Source organism: Artibeus jamaicensis, unplaced genomic scaffold (assembly GCF_021234435.1).
Source record: "Artibeus jamaicensis isolate MK-2021 breed Jamaican fruit bat unplaced genomic scaffold, CSHL_Jam_final contig_335, whole genome shotgun sequence".
NCBI lineage: Eukaryota > Metazoa > Chordata > Mammalia > Chiroptera > Phyllostomidae > Artibeus > Artibeus jamaicensis.
In genome coordinates this window covers 564,741-581,276 of record NW_026521800.1, presented here as the reverse complement: position 1 = coordinate 581,276, position 16,536 = coordinate 564,741, and the positions used below count along the sequence as shown (strand labels likewise).

Below are 16,536 nucleotides of genomic sequence, written 5' to 3'. Positions count from 1 at the left end.
TTCAATTTTCTGTGGTTTGGCTGCTAAAACTGTGGTTTTGTTCCTAAAACTTTGTTGTTTTTAAACTTGGTTGTGTGAGAAGGCGCAGTGCTTCCCACCTATGCCTCCATCTTGGCGGAAGTCCCTAATTATTTTTTAATAGAGTTTTATCTTATTAGATGCCATCATTGCAGCAAGAGCAGATCTGCACAAGGATTAGTTTATCATAATCTTCTTATCAACAGTCTGGTATACTGCTCTTGCTTTAAGGAATGGTGAACTTTCAACACCATGGTGAGCATGGCATGGTTCCATCTATTCTGGACCATCCCTCCCTTGACTCTGTCAACTACAATGCCATTCAAATGGGCCTCTATAGTCAGAAACGGGCAATTTCATAAACACCTGTCCAATCAAGCTATGAGCCAGGGGCTGTATTCTACTGAGCTTTGAACTCTTAGTATCCAGCACAGAGCTTGGAACACAGTAAATTGTTTACTAAGTGTATAATTCAGAGGCATGAAGTTCCAGAAGTTTCCCTGTACAGAGGTGGTTGATTGTTGGTGTGGCATGTTAACATACTCAGCCTGAAAAGAAAAGTGAGGTGTAAAAGAAACACTGATCAAACTTACCTCTTGCACACCCCAACCTGGAACCTGGTCCACAACTCAGGCATGTGCCCTGCCTGGGAATTGAAGTAGCATCATTTTGCTTTTGAGATGACGCCCAATCCACTGAGCCACAAGGGTCAGGGGCTAAAAACAATGTTTAAAACATGTCTTAAAACTAGAGGAGAAATCGCTTTAGAAATTTAGGAGTTACTGAAGATAGTTAATCAGGGGCCAACAACTGTGCTTGAAGCCCAGTAAACCAATCAAGCACAGCCAATTGCAGAGGCCAAAACCACGGAGAGTGAGTGAGAGAGGTGAGGTGAGGTGAGCCGAGGGCCCCACTGGAACCAGACTCCTTGGGAGGAAGCAAATAGAAGCTGCCTTCTATCCTTAGCACCCAGATAATGGCAAGCAGCTATGCTCATTTTAAAGCCAGACAAGTGCTTTTATTGATGGATTTGTTTGCTGAGGTTGAATAAATTTGTTACTAGATTTTGCCCAGATAAAACAATACTGTATTAATTTTCAGTAGAATTATGGAAATTATGGAAAGTCCTGTTTGGATGAACCACGAAGAAAGAAAATGATTTTACCCACTCCACACATTTAGGGGCCACCTACCAGGGGCGGTAATCAAAAAATGAGGATGAAAGTCCTGGGTCTTATTCTCAAAAAGTTCCTTGTACACTGGGGAGCCACCAGTAAAGAGGGCTATGCCAACTGCACTTAATAGGATATGTGCAAGTAGAGAAGGGGCCTGGGAACAGGAGAAGGAGGCCCCTGAGTGCTTAGGTGGGGTGGCCCCTGACCCTAGCAGCTGCTTTGATAAAGTGTTTCCTTGACCCAGAGCACCAAACAAACATCCTTCTGTATATGGGTGCCATGATAAGCAGTCTTAGGAACTGTGCCACTTAAGGGATGACAGAAAAACAGCCACGAAGGGAACTGAAAAGAAAAACCACCTTGGCCTTAGTGCCATCTTCTTACAAACTTCTGTGCCATGAGAATCAAGTGGGGGAAGAAGCAAATGACTAGGCTAAAGTGCAAAAGAAAGGTGAGGTAGAGATCCTAGTAAACCCATGCAAGGCATGGAAGCAGAAATAAGAAAAGCCAGGGGCCAGGGACACGTACAAATTGTTGGTTTCATGCCTGCTGTCTAGAACTTCTCAATACAACTTTAATCTTAGAACATCTACTGCCATTTGACTGCTGCAACCACCTTGGAGAGAGACTCACCTTGCTCATACCAACACAGTTCCTTTTGGTCCTTTGCCCTGGACCTGTAACATTCTGGACTAGTTCTGTTCTCTGTTATGGCTGAATGTAACACATGAATAATAAATCATCTCTTCTGCTGCTTTAGCTTAAGAAAAGTAAAAGATAATAGCCAGAAAGGTAAAAGGTGAACAAAGAGTAACAGTATTCCACAAACAAGTATTTAAAAACAAATATGAAAACAAGAAGTATTGGTGAGTATGTGGGGAAATTAGAATCCTTATGAACTGTTCACAGGAATGTAAAGTGGTGTAACTGCTATTGAAAACAGTATGAAGGTTCCTCAAAAAAATGAAACACTGAACTACATATGATCCAGCAATTCCACTTCTAGGTAGCTGTCCAAAAAGCATTCAAAGCAGAATCTCAAGGAGATATCTGTACACCCATATTCACTGTAGCATACTCACAATAGCCAAGAGGTGGAAGCAACCCCAATATTTATCAAAAAATGAACTAGTAAGGAAAATGTGGTAGAAAATCACTCAAACAAAGTAGAATGATGACTGCCATGGGTTTAGGGGGTGGGAAGGGAGCATCAGTGTTTAATAGATACAGAGTTTCAGCTTTATAAAATGAAAAACTCCTAGATCTGTGGCACGACAAAGTGAATATATTTAACATTATCAATTATACACTTAAAATGTTTAAGATGATAAACTTAATGTTTGTGCTTGTTAGCACAATTAAAAATAAAAACAAAACAAAAACACAAAACGAATTATAATACATGTAGCTGGGAGTTGATCAGTGGCCAAGGAACTAAACAGTTGTGGAGAGATATAAGACAGGAACCAGACTGAAAAGTTGAGTGGGGAAAGGTAAAGAGCAAACAACTGTGGATGATATTCTCCAGAAGTTCCATCTAAAAGGAAAGTGAGAAAAGGAAAGTGAAAGACTTTTTTTTAGAAGTAGAACCCTGAGGAAAAGGAGCTAATGAACTGCAGTCTCTTCACTTCCTTCAGCCTAGCATTCTTTATCAGTAAAATCGGTATTCAAGAACAGTACTGGGTGTGGTGACTTGAAACAGATGGATGTAATGAATCTAGCACGATTCAGGGGAACAATAAACACTATTTACTGTGTTTATGTTGAGAGCTGGTATGAAGTTGTCACAGGGTGACTTACAAGCACAAGTCTTTACTTCCCCCACTGCCAGATGAGCACTCTCTACTCCAGAAGCTGTGAGGGAAGGTGGCCCGCAGAACAGGTTTCCCACTTCAGTGAGGGCAAGAAGGTGAATAGGCAATCTTCTTTCAGGGGGTTAAGAATGATGGAGAATTTGATGAAGATACAGCTATAAACACTACTGGTGTACTACTAAGGGGAAGAATCAGAAGGGGAAGGAAGCCAGTCAAATTGGGAAAACTTATAGGAAAAGGCTTCACACGCAGTAGCTTGGGTGTAACAGTAAGAAAATGCACAGAATCATACACTGAGGTCACTTTGTTTCAAAATGTCCAGAGCCCAGGACAGTGGAAAGGCTCTGCTGCTCTGAAACTGGCAACACTAAGCTCTACAGTAAATAATCTGGGTGAGGGGCCCTAGTTATTATCTATTATCTATTATCTATAAAGCTGCCTCCTGGATATTGTCACACAGCAACATTATTCACTGATATTTTTAAAAGATTTTCTGCACCATTAATCTACAGATGTTTACTTCAGTTTTTCCAGCTCAAAGAATCACATCATCATTCCATTTGCATGAAAGCTCAAAACTTGCCCCAGCTCGTTTCCTTAACAACTTCTCACAACTACCCCGCAAAATCGTTTCCTTTTCACTCTTACTCTTTTTAGAAAAGACTGAAAATGAAAGTAAAATTAACAGAAATTCCTTCAGCAACTCATTCATTCCCACAAAAATGTTAATACCAAATACATATAAACTCGACTAGACAATGTAGAAGAATCTAAAGAAGATTAAAATGTTTTCCACAGTGCTTTCCCACTTTACCATGTACTGTTTGTCCATTTGTTCTGAATCTTTCTCTGCATTTCTTCCACCAGGATTTACTTTCTCAGAGATTCCTCTGGGGAATCAGCTCTCATCCCTCCAGCCCAGGTAACCAAGCCACTTTGGTTAAGACTTCTCTAAGCAAATAAAAGCACCTTGGAAAATGTGACTCCTTAGTGTCTTGTTTCAAGAGGTTTCTGATGGATGATCTTAGTTTTTAAATACCTCTTCTTCATTTTTACTTAGTGTAACTGACTTGGAAGAGCACCCAACTTAGATTTAAAAAAGAGGAAGTGAAAAGACAAATATGAAGTTCATTCTCATGGTGACGAACATCCAGGGCACAAGTGTGGTATGAGATGAGGATTATATAGTCTTCAAGGACCACCAAAAAGCTGAAACATGATAATAACTGGAAATTACTACTATTCCAACTATGAATATTTAGCACTTAGGATATTCTGTAACTTAGGAAAGCACTATTATATTTTAAATGGACTTAGTAATTTCAGTTCTGCCAAGACCATTGACAGCAGTTGGTATTTCCATTTCTATTGTCAACAGCCCTGAAATTTCCCTTAAAGAACTAGAGTTTGGATGAAGTTTATCTCACCTCATCTATAAAACAAGCATTCTCTGAAAGAGGAAGAAGAATGTTAGAGGAACTTGAGACAAAACAAAGACAACAGACCAACACCTTAGAACTCAGACTGGATGGCCTATATATACACTGTGTGTGTAACTGCTCTTATCCCAAAACACAGGATGTCATGCGAGGAATATTCTAGAAGACCAATACCCTGCTGCAGATTAAGAATCCAAATTCCTTTTAAATTATAAAACTCAAAGTTAATTAAATACACTTTGGTATAATCAAAACTGAGCTGTAATCACAAAATTATAGCAAATTAATTTCAAGTTTTCTCATCAAACTGTTGTAAATATCCCTTAAGAGAGAGATTAGATGGCTCTATTCATTCTGACCCCTGGCATAAAAGTCTTAGTCTTTGAATGTGTGCCAGGAGGACCAAAAGTCAATGACCTCTCTGAAATGCTCCCTTTAGTGGTTAGCACATGATAGCTCACACATGAAGAGATCAGTGTGGTCTCTGACCAATGGTAATATGCGCATTCATGAAGCTGTCACATTTTGAAAAAGTCAAATTCCTCCTCTCCACCCAAACAGGCAAAGGATATGTAAAAGAAATTAACAGGAAAATAAATGCAGACAAATATAACCTGTGAAAACAAATTTTGAATGTTTTAAAATTAAAACAATGAGATAGCATTTTTTCCTACCTTCTCACCTAGCAGTTATTTAAAAGTTGATTAAGAATAAGTTAACAAGCACTTACAATCTCACAGCTTGCTTAGAAAGCAATTTGGCAGCATCTATAAAAATCTGAAATCAATTATAGTCCTTACATTTACTCTTATTTGCAACAGCAAGTCACCAACTAGCTCAAAAGGTTCAGGAAAAAATGTACATGAATATACATATTGTGTATGTGTATATAAATATACATATACAGGGAGGAGGAAGAAAAAAAGAGGAGATACTAAATGAAACTAAATGTAAACACAACTAGTGAATATGGATAAAGAATATATGTTTTTTCATATTGGTCTCACAACTCCCCCTAAATTTGAAATTGCATAAAAAAATTAAAAATCAAATTTAAAATTTCAAAACTGAGGTATGAATTTGAATCTAAAAATTAAAGTTCTCTAAGACATGATGTTAAGTGAAAAGGGTAAATACTATGTCAAAGAGGATAAGTATATAAAAAAAAGTCTAAAATGGCCATTATTAGCATCTCAATGACAGGACCAGACTCTTGGGGAGGTATACAGACCCAAATGCCAAAGCACCCCCTGCTGAGAAACAATGACACTAAATCATTGACAGCTGTTGGTGTGGATATGAAAGTATGTCCAAGATGTATTATAACATTAAAATAACAACAACAGACTTCCGCCACGATGGAGGCATAGGTGGATGTGCCGTGCCTTCTCACACAACCAAGTTTAGAGACAACTAAATATTAGCAACAGAAAACACAGCCAGAACACGGAAAATTGAACTTTTCGGAAGTCCGTTAACAACAAATTCTTCAGCCTGACCAGTAAGGGGCGAAACCAGCGGCTGGTGAAGCGGGACTGCACAGGAAAACTCGGTCAGATGGACTCAGGCACGCGGAATCCAGGCGCGGGAATCCAGGCGCAGGGTTGGACCTAGCGAGCGACCTCGGGGGAGAGAGCGGGGGCGCGGTGCTGCGTGTTGACTGTGGTCGCGCATTTGTGCGCGGGCGGACAGGCGAGGGAGTGGGCAGTTGGACCGGGGCCGCGGGTCCCCTCGGCAAGCGGCAGTGGAGGGTGCCGCCATTTCCCCGCTCTGACCCCACCTCCACATGCAGCGTCATAACCCAGTGACTCTGAGTGGCCTGGCCCAGGTGAACCACCTAAGACGCTAATCCTCACCCAGCTGTGAGAAACAGCAGAGGGGGGTCGCCATTTCCCCGCTCTGACCACACCCCCACATACAGCGTCACAACCCAGCGACCTGGGAGTCCAAGGCACCACTTCTCACACTTAAAGGGCCAGAACAGACCAAAAATGTCGCAAGAACTCAAAGCCCCAGAGCCCATAGATCTAAGCAATGAAGAAATGGCAAAACTTTCAGACGCACAGTTTAAAACACTGGTCATCAGGATCCTCACAGAACTGGTTGATTATAGCCACAAATTAGACAAATATATGAAGGCGAAACTAATTGAAATGAATGGAATTGCACAGGACACCAATAGCAATGAAAAGGAAACTGGGACTCAAATCAATGGAGTGGACCAGAAGAAAGCAAATAATGGCCAAACAGAAAAGAGTCAGGAAGCAAGAATTCAAAGAAATGAGGAGAGTCTCAGGAACCTCCAGGACATCTTTAAACGCTCCAACATCCGAATTATAGGGGTACCAGAAGGGGGAAAGGAACAGCCACCAGTGGAAAACTTATTTGAACAAATAATAAAGGAGAATTTCCCCAATCTGGCAAAGGAAATAGACTTCCAAGAAATCCAGGAAGCTCAGAGAGTCCCAAAGAAGTTGGACCCAAGAAGGAACACACCAAGGCACATCATCATTACATTAGCCAAAATTAAAATGAAGGAGAGAATCCTAGAAGCAGCAAGAGATAAGGGGACAGTCACCTACAAAGGAGTTCCCATCAGACTGTCAGCAGATTTCTCCAAAGAGACCTTACAGGCAAGAAAGGGCTGGAAAGAGGTATTCCAAGTCATGAAATCCAAAGACCTACAACCAAGATTGCTCTATCCAACAAAACTTTCATTTAGAATGGAAGGACAGATAAGGTGCTTCTCAGATAAGATCAAATTCAAGGAGTTCATCATCACCAAGCCCTTATTATATGAAATGTTAAAGGGGCTTATCTAAGAAAAAAGAAGTTAAAGAAACATGAACAGTGAAAGGACAACAAACTCACAGTTATTAACAACCATACCTAAAACAAAAGCAAACTAAAAGGACAGCTAGATCAGGAGTGGAAACATAGAAATGAAGATCTCAAGGAGGGTTAGCAACAGGGGAGTGGGAGGAGGAGAAGGGGGGAGAAGGTACAGAAAATAAGTAGCATAGACAGTAGATAGAAAATAGATGGGGGGGCAAGAATAGCATGGGAAATATAGAATCTAAAGGACTTGAGACACATGGTAATAAACTAAGGGGGGGGTAATGGTGGGGATGGGGGAGTGGGGTGGAGGGGAATGAAGGGGGGAATAGAACAACTGTAACAGCATAATCAATAAAAAAATTTAAAAAAATAACAACAACAAGAACAACAAAACAAGTTGTAGAACTACTGTTTGTTCTACAAGTATGAGCCCACGATATACAGTGTCTGGCACAACTAACACCCATCTTCCCCCCCCCCAAATTCTTTTATTAGAGTGTCACACTCTATAGCACACCATGCACTCCAGCACACCATGACATTTTAGGTGAAATATTCAAAATAAAACTACATATTATTACACCCTTATTGTTATCCTACTAACGACCCTCAAGCAGGTGTTACTTCTGACAGACCCCCATATTTAACAGATGTGCACATTTATCCAATTTCAGGGAAAAACTGTTAGTGGTGGTTATCTCTACAGAGGAGGGGCTTGTTGTGAGTTTACCTTTCTTTTTCTCTCAGATGTTTTAATTATTTTATAATGTTCTTCTGTTCCTTAAATTTTTTAATTATTAAACTATTCATTGAAACCAATACAAATGCATAAAGATAATTTTAAATCAAACTATGCTAAGGCTAAACAATCTGGAGAGTACAGGAATTAAATATTCCTAACTATAAGCATCTAAAATATACTGTAACAGGAAAATTTAATAGTTACTTTATATTTATTGCTCAAATTGCTCTATAAAACTATAAACTTTTACAACACAGCATTGATAGGATGGTAGTTATTAAACCTGATGAGCATCAGAGCCACTGGAGGGTTTGTTAAACAGACTGCTGGGTCCACCTGAGACAGCAATCCAGGAGGTGAGAGTGGGGCCTGGAAATGTGTTTCTGACAGGTCACAGATGCTGCTGGTGCTGTTGGCGTGGGCACCATAGGTATAGGGGGGAAAAGTAGAAAGTTAAAGCAAAAATTAAACTATCACGATGACTCTGAAGTGGGCTTGATGGGTCAACACTGCTGAGTCCTAATTATCCTTGAACAAACTATAAAACCCTTAAAGTGCAAGAGTGGGGCAATTATCCCAGAAGCAGCACAGAACAGAGGTCAGCATTCAGGCCTAGGCTCCACAGAGCCAGTATACAGGCTCCTTCAAGAGATGGCTGTTTTTTTTCTCCCTAAACTTCTTAGGCCAGTTGAACTTGTTATCACATTTAATTTGTTTTTACATACACAGGAGGTATGATTACAAAAGACAAGCGAATGCTTCTACAAAACCTGTATCTAATACTTCGGAAAGGCTCCAAAGGTTAAGTCATTGTCAAATCAGACACAAGTGAGGAAATGAGAAAAATTCTAAAACTGTGCACTCAGATTTGTAAGCATCACTTTAGATACATCCAAACCAGAATTAGTAGATGATGCATTATGGGTGTGCTTCACACAAAACCAAAGTCCAATCAATGGTCCATATCCTAAGAAAAGAGTGGGGGTCTTCAGCAAGTGGCAAATGAAAATACCCCCTTTTAAAGACTTTGGCCTTAAATGATTAGCATGTTGTTAAGTTTTAAAATAAACACATGGCAGCTGCTGGACAAGAATATATTTTCTATGGGGCTTTGTGCCTAAAACTGTACTAGATTCTAGAGCACCCTCAGGTTCCATGACCACTGAGCTTATCTCAAGGAGAAAACGAAGGAACAATTTTGTCTGGGCAAGCACCTCATTCAGCCTGAGGCTACCTATTAAATGCTAAGAAAGTGTAGGCAGGTTGTCCAAAAGTTTATTCCGCTGTGGTTCAGGTTTAGCTTCTGTAATCTTTTTATGTGTAAGTACACTTGTTCCTTGTAAGATAATACATGTGGAAATCTCTAGCACAGGACCTGTTATATTATAAGAAGTGTCAACAAATGTTTGTTGGTTTCAAATTTAAATCTTTCTGATCAAGCCTTCCTACAATACACAGTTAACATACCATGACTTCAAATGTCCCTGCTGAACAGCTACTGCCTCTGGGCACTAGTCTCCTGTCCTTTTAACATTTCCTGGGGTGAACTTCTACTTCCTGTACCTATATTTGAAATTCTATCAAAAAAATTAAGAATCAAGTTTAAAATTTCAAAAGGAGTGAGACAGAGACCATGTTTCATATTCTTATGGAGAAAAATTTACACTATAGGTCCCTCCGAAGGAGGTAAGTTTTTTTCTTTTAAACAATCTCTCCTAGGGCTTTTTTCAGTTGAAAGGCTCATGCATGGCATGGAGAGCAGGAGGTCTTATGTGCTGTGTTCAAGGTATTCATTTTCCTCCTCGATCCACTGGCTTTGACTTAATATCCAGCAGCCAACCCTATCGGATAACAATGGTAAGGTTTAACCCACACCTCCTTTTTTAAAGAGTGCTAATAGTATTTTCTTAAATGTTTTAATTGTTGAATGGTGATCAATATTTGAACTCACAAAAGAACAAAGTTCAGATAATCTAATTTTTAAAAGCAATTGTTTTGGTAGGGCAGCTCCCAGGCATGGTGGACACAGCACTTCAGTTATAGGATGCAAGATAGCTGCAAGCCAGGAGAAATAGAGTAGAAAATGCAAAACAACGAAATTATAAAACCTTGCTAAACACTCCTCAGAATTGGTAAAGGGGATACTGCTTGGTTTAGTAGAAAAATACAAGTATGTTCTGAATTTGAGAAGAGTGATATGCGAACTACTGCCCACAAAAACATATCTGGTGGGCACTTGTCCATGAATACAACTCAGCCAAGTGTGTCACTGGGGGATTATAAACAGCTGAAGAAGAGCTTTGGACCATCAAGCCTTGGACCAAAAAATTACGGCCCACGAAAGGAGAAAATGAAACACAGTGTCAGCTTCTTCTGAGTACCTGCACCCTAAGGAAGGAGATCACCAACACGTAGCCCAAGCCATTCTTCCTTGCAGAGCCCTCTGAAAGAAGAGCCTGACCACCACCCTGCTGCTACCTCAGGCCAAGGTGTGGCTTCTGAGCCTGGGTTGCATGTTCTCACTGGGTACCTGTTTGATGTTTGAATTTTAAAATCCTTACTTCCAAGGGTTTTTATGAAAAAATAAATAAATAAATAAAAATAAAAAACAAAACAACAAAAACCTTTTCATATTAAACTTGACATTCCCAATTCAAAATCTCCACATTATGTACAAAATGCAAGTCATACATAGTACGTAAAAACAATAGTTGTTTATATCTTTGCATCCTCTCTAAGAGAGCTCTTGGACAGAGCTCTCTTACCTATACTACTTAAGAATAAGGAAAAATAAGGGACTGTATTAATATAGTTGTCATTAATGAAGTATCTCAATCTATCTCAAATATATTAAACTGGATTTGTTTGAAGATTTAAAGTAAAAAATAAAAACATAAAAATGTTTGTTTTGTAGGATTAATTTTTTAGGCGAGTCAAAGAACACAGAAGATAGCTGTATCACCTAAGTTATGCACATATGGTTATTCTGTGAAAGTAATCATGTGTGTTAAAATTCTCCAGAAACATTTACTCTTTAGTTAACAGATATTTAAGTGTCTGTTCTGTTTGGTGGCAAAAAAATTTCTCATACACGTGATTAATATTTTAAATAGACGGTTCATTTCTCAATGATGCTGTAATGTGCTTCAATTAATTTTTGAAAAACTGATTAGTTTTCTTATCTCTAAAATTATTATTGAAAGTAAAACCAAACAAATGCTTTAAAATGTGTGAGTGTAGACCAACACAGCTTTATACTGCATATTGTCATTCAGGAATGATATACCCTGAGAATGAGTAAGAGGTTTTCTGAAATGTTTCTGTGCTTCTGGTTTATATATCTTGTCATTTCAATAGTTTTCCTCTCCCATTTAATGTGACCCAGTGATAAGGCTAGAAAGACTCATTACCATCCTTGTCTTAACAGAGCACCTTGTCTTTAGTGAGCACTAGAATCATCCCCTCCATAAACATTTGTAGAGCACCTACTATGTGCAGGTGCCACTCTGGACACAGTAAGATTTAGCCCTGGCAAAACAAAAATCCCTTCTTGGAGTATACACTCCCATGGAGGGACCAAAAGTAACTTCTTACAAAGGGAAAAGGGTGAAGGGCAGCAAAGGACTTTGGTAGATGGCTAAGTTGTCTAAGACACCTTTTGTTTTTGCCATTGTATTTCTTTTGGAAAGGACACACTGCACTGCAGGCTCCTGGGGGTGGAGGTACTGTTTTTTTCTTAATCGGCAAACCTGATTTATATTATGGCCATGGGGGATGTCATTCGCCATGGTCCTAAAAAGATTCTTAGGCTACTAGGAAGTGGCTACTAAGCTTCTTCTCGTGTAAGTGAACAGTACCGAATATGGAACTCAAGGCCCGGATAGAAAGGCAGTCATGAGGGCCTTGGAAATGGTGTTACTACAACCCCAAATACCTAACTCTATGGAGCAGGATAAAATAATTTAAGATTTTATGCTTAAGAACATTTAATTTTTTGAAATGGGGAGATTAATAAAACAAGGAAGTCACCAGCTTCTTATTTAAATAGAAGCTAGTACCCTTATTTATATAGAAAACTGAAGGCTTTTGCTGAGGGCAGCCAATCCAGCATAAGTGTGATTTTAAAAAAAAATCTGAAAAACTTAATGGTCAAAAAACCTTGGCAAACCATGCCTCCTCCACAAAAAGGTAGGCACATACAACTTTTGTTGACAATCAAAGGGGAACCACATACCTTCTAAAGCCTTTTTTGTCTCCTTGTCCCCCACCCCCACAAAATACTGTCCCAGGTTTGTGACTTTCTAGAAGTTAGCAAACTTTTTCTGTATGGAATCAGATTATCAAAGTTTTCAGCTCTGCAGGCTATAAGGTCTTTGTCACAATGATTGAACTCTATTCCCTGTGGTTTTAGAGCAGCCATACACCATAATGATCTAGATTGTGTTTCAATAAAACTTTTATTTATGAACACAAATATCAGCCTTTTATTTTCACACATCATGAAATATAATTCTGCTAATTTTTTGCAAATACGATAAAGTGTAATAACTATTATCAGCCTGTAGGTCCTACAAAGTGGTGCACTGTGTGGCCCACAAGCTGTGGCACCTGCCCCAGAGAGTCAGCATGGCCCAGTCTTTGTAACACTAGAGCCCAGCACAGGGCCGGGCCCTAAATAATCAATAAAGTATATGTTTCTTTGTCTGGTGAAGGTGGCAAGCAATGCTGGAAAAAAACATAGGAACAGAAATTTATAAATGTTCTGATTCCATCTCTATGCCTTCAGTTCTGCCCGAATATTACTTTTTCTGGACTCAACTTCCCTCTCTGCATGATATTACATGATTTATAAAGTCTATTCTACTTCTGAACCTCTATGGTCCATTATTCACAACAAGAGAAAACTGTATCCATAAGCAGTTCAACAATATGGGAAGTCAATTCTGTAAATCAGCTCTATGCAAGTTCCTTTACACAGGCGAAGGTGAAACTTTTGGAGTAGGAAAGAGGAGCAGCATTTGAGTAAACTGTATATGAAAATCACTAGCAATACGGTCATTTCATGTTCAAAGGGAAGCCCCACATTTCGGCTTCCCTGTCCACTGCTACAGAAGGGCCTACAGCAAAACTTGTTGGATTCACCGTATCTAGATGGTTATAGTGCCTTAGATGAATATTTCTCTTTAGAGGAAAAACAGCTCCCCCAAACAAATCAGAATCATTTCATTTTGCTTTACATTATCTACTAGGTGTTAATTGAGGGGGACACATACAGGTTAAAAAGAAAATGACAATCTGTAACAGGAAGAGCATAAGAGATAAAAGGACACAACACAGGAACTACTGGATCTTCAACTGGAAGGAAGGTTCAGAGTTCATGAGGTGAACAAGGAGCAGAGAAGGCACGATGCTCTGAGCAAAAGGAACCATAGGAGTACTGTGCCTTGATGAGATACAGTAAGAAAGGTAGGTGAGGGCTGAGCAGAGACATTTAGGAGTACATCTGCTAATTAAGGCAACAGTGGTACAATCAGATTGGCAACTGCCACCCTCCCATCCCCCGCCCATCCAAGCTCTTAAAAGGCAAGATGCAGGGAGAACACTTCAGAAAGCTATGGCAGGTAAGAAATCACCAGGGTCTACAGTGAAGGAGGCTAAGTGGGGCTAAGTATCAGAGAAACACTTCACAGAGTCTATATAGACTGCTGGCTAGCTCGACATGGGAAAGGTGGAGGGAAGGAAGCTATCTAATGCCCAGGTTTGCTGTCTTAAGAGATGAGGAGATCATGGTACAACCAATTAAGGTGCAGAATCCAGGAGCAAGAGTAAAAATAAAACAGAAAACACCATCCACACTGAACAAACTCCTGACTAAAAAAAGGGACAGTGGGATCTAAACAATTAACTATTTCCAGAGAAACAAATATAAGTCCCCAAGGCTCTCCTAGGTAAAACCTCACTGAAAGGCATTTCTAATTATTTAAATGGGTTAGCAAAATTTTGTGACTTCTAATCAGTACTGATTCTTAACATGAGATTCAGAGTCTGAGATGTATAATGGTAGGTGGCTTCAGAATGAAACTTCCTGTAAAAATACCAACCACAAGCAATTTCAAGTGAGAAGTGTTTAAAGCAAGTCAACGTGGTGCTAAAGTTGACTTACATGGGATCAAGTCTGTGTACGGCAAATTAAACAGAGCTCACCAGTGCTGATTATGAGAGAAATCCCAAAGGCTTCTAGAAAGAAGATGAAAAAATTTCTCAAATATTACAGTAGACATCTGTTGCAAACAGATTCTGCAGACTCCCTGTTGTCTAGAGCAGGGAAGACACACATAGGGAGTACCGACACCCCTTTGAAAAATCACCAGGTATGTTAATAGTCTGTGGCTGTTGACAGAGATGATGCCCACTGAGCTGCTCCCCTGGACACTCACCTTTTCCATTAACGGCTAATCCTGTGGCCATGGGTGCAGTCACGGGGCCAGACACCTGAGGCACTAGTGGGTGTATTCGGGGCCTGCTCCCCATTCTAGCTCGCTCTGCACCAGGGCTCAATAAAGCTCCAGCTGGCTTTTCGGTTGCTACTTCTGGTGCCACTGTGTCCTCCGGGCCCTGTTCAACAGGGTCCATTTTCTCAGGGCTCTCACTCTGAAAGCCGTCCACTGTGGTCCTGCTCTTAATGGGACTCTTAGGCACAAGTATCTTTATACCTGATTTTGCTAGGTCCATATTCTTCCGGTTCGAGAGAGATGGAGCTGTGTTTTTCCTGAACTTCTGGCTGGCAGCAAATAACTGACTGTTTTTGGACTCGTGGTCTTTGCCAATCACTAGTGATTTTGGAGTGGTCTTAGAAAAATTGCTATTGGTGGATCTGGAAATCTGCTTCCTAGCGTTGTTTGGAGAGGTCCTATTCGTTCTGGTTAATGTGCTTTCTTTCTGCTTTTCAGTGTGGCGTCTGTTAAAATCATGAATATATTCCTCACAGTTCACAAGATGCTGTTCTGGTTCCCAAGTGTCATCCTCACTGTCATAGCCTTTCCACCGAACCAAATACTCTGTCTTCCCTTTTTTGTTTTTCCTTTTGTCAACGATGCTTTCAACCTGTTATAAGAAAAAAGAAAAAGTATAAACATAGTATCTAAAAAATATAAGCTTAATAACAAAACATAAAGACAATAAAAAACAAAATAAAGAATGAAAATATCTTCTCTTCCCTGAGTCAAATCATCTGAAAATAGAAAAGTAAAAGAACATCTGTATTTTTTCCAATTTTAAGCTCAGAATATGTGGATGTGCATTAGGTAGTATATTTTTATGATTCAAAGGCAGTTCTTTTAAAATTTTTACATTAAACCCTGACCACCTGAGTTAATTTTCAGTCACAACTGGAACAATACTAATCACTAATAGCCTTTTGCCTGGTCACCCTTACATTATCAACAGCAAGCACTTAAGCAGGAAATTGGCTGTGGTAAATGTACCAACTTATGAATGGCTAAGAGCCTTCTGACATGTGGAACTGACTTACCAAAGAAACATGGTTGGTACCACCAGAAGCCTTTAGAAGCACTCGGTTAAAATTAAAAAGCTCACAGAAAACATAAGGCTTTATTGGTAATAAAATAGCCTAGAATGGTTAGATTTTTGAATCTGATGATCAATACATCCTGTATCAAATTTATAAAACTACAACCTTTCATAACATGTTATAACAGTGACAAATTCTATTTTCATATCCTAAGTATAAATGGGAAATCTTCTATGATTCACATGAACAAAATATATTTGACATAATGCGCTCCATGTTAGTGAAGAAATATTTAGAATCTCATTACCTCTCCAGTTAACATAAAAACCATTGGCCTTCTTCCCCAATAGCACCATGTACCTCCATACTTTTTAAGTAGAGGATTATACTCATACATCTCTTTAGTAAAGGACATAAAGATCTAAGCTCATCAGTTATCATGAACATCATCAGTTCATGATAAATTTCTAGCAAAGTTAGATGTGAGATAAGATGACATAATGGTGTATTTAGTTCCAAAACAACAGAGGCTGAGTACAACTATAGACACTCAGAGAATACTTCCTGCCCATCATTTCTCCTACTCTCAAAAAAACCCTCAAAACTCTCCAATGTATCTTCCTGGAATATAGAGAATTAGAGCTCTTAACTGTAGAAAAGCCTCAAGTTAAATCACATTACTGCTCCCATTCAAAAGAGATTAAGGATAAATAAAGGCCTTTTTTCAGCAGACAGCACATTTCACACCTAATAAATCTCCACAGAGTCTTTAAGTAATGTCAAATCTGCACATGCAAGTCCAGAGTCCATAATATATAGCATAGTGAGCTTTGAAAGTGACTCTCCTGCCCCAACTCCACCCTGTTCCTTTGCTTGTGAAGAGCTATGTATAAGGGTGAAAGTAGTTCAATTTAAGTAAAAGTAGTAGTTCTGGAAAACGCCATGCAAAGCAATTTCATGGCAGAAATAACTTAAAAGT

General features: G+C 39.4%; 1 protein-coding gene across 2 annotated transcripts in view; it reads right to left on the bottom strand.

The window, feature by feature from the left end:
* The window catches only part of CDYL (chromodomain Y like), a 140,212-nt gene that overhangs the window by 60,140 nt on the left and 63,536 nt on the right, over positions 1–16,536 (bottom strand). For both annotated transcript variants that reach the window (XM_037167940.2, XM_037167942.2), the window contains exon 2: positions 14,464–15,130. In XM_037167940.2, coding sequence (XP_037023835.1) covers positions 14,464–15,130 — 667 coding nt within the window. The remainder of the gene's footprint in view (positions 1–14,463; positions 15,131–16,536) is intronic.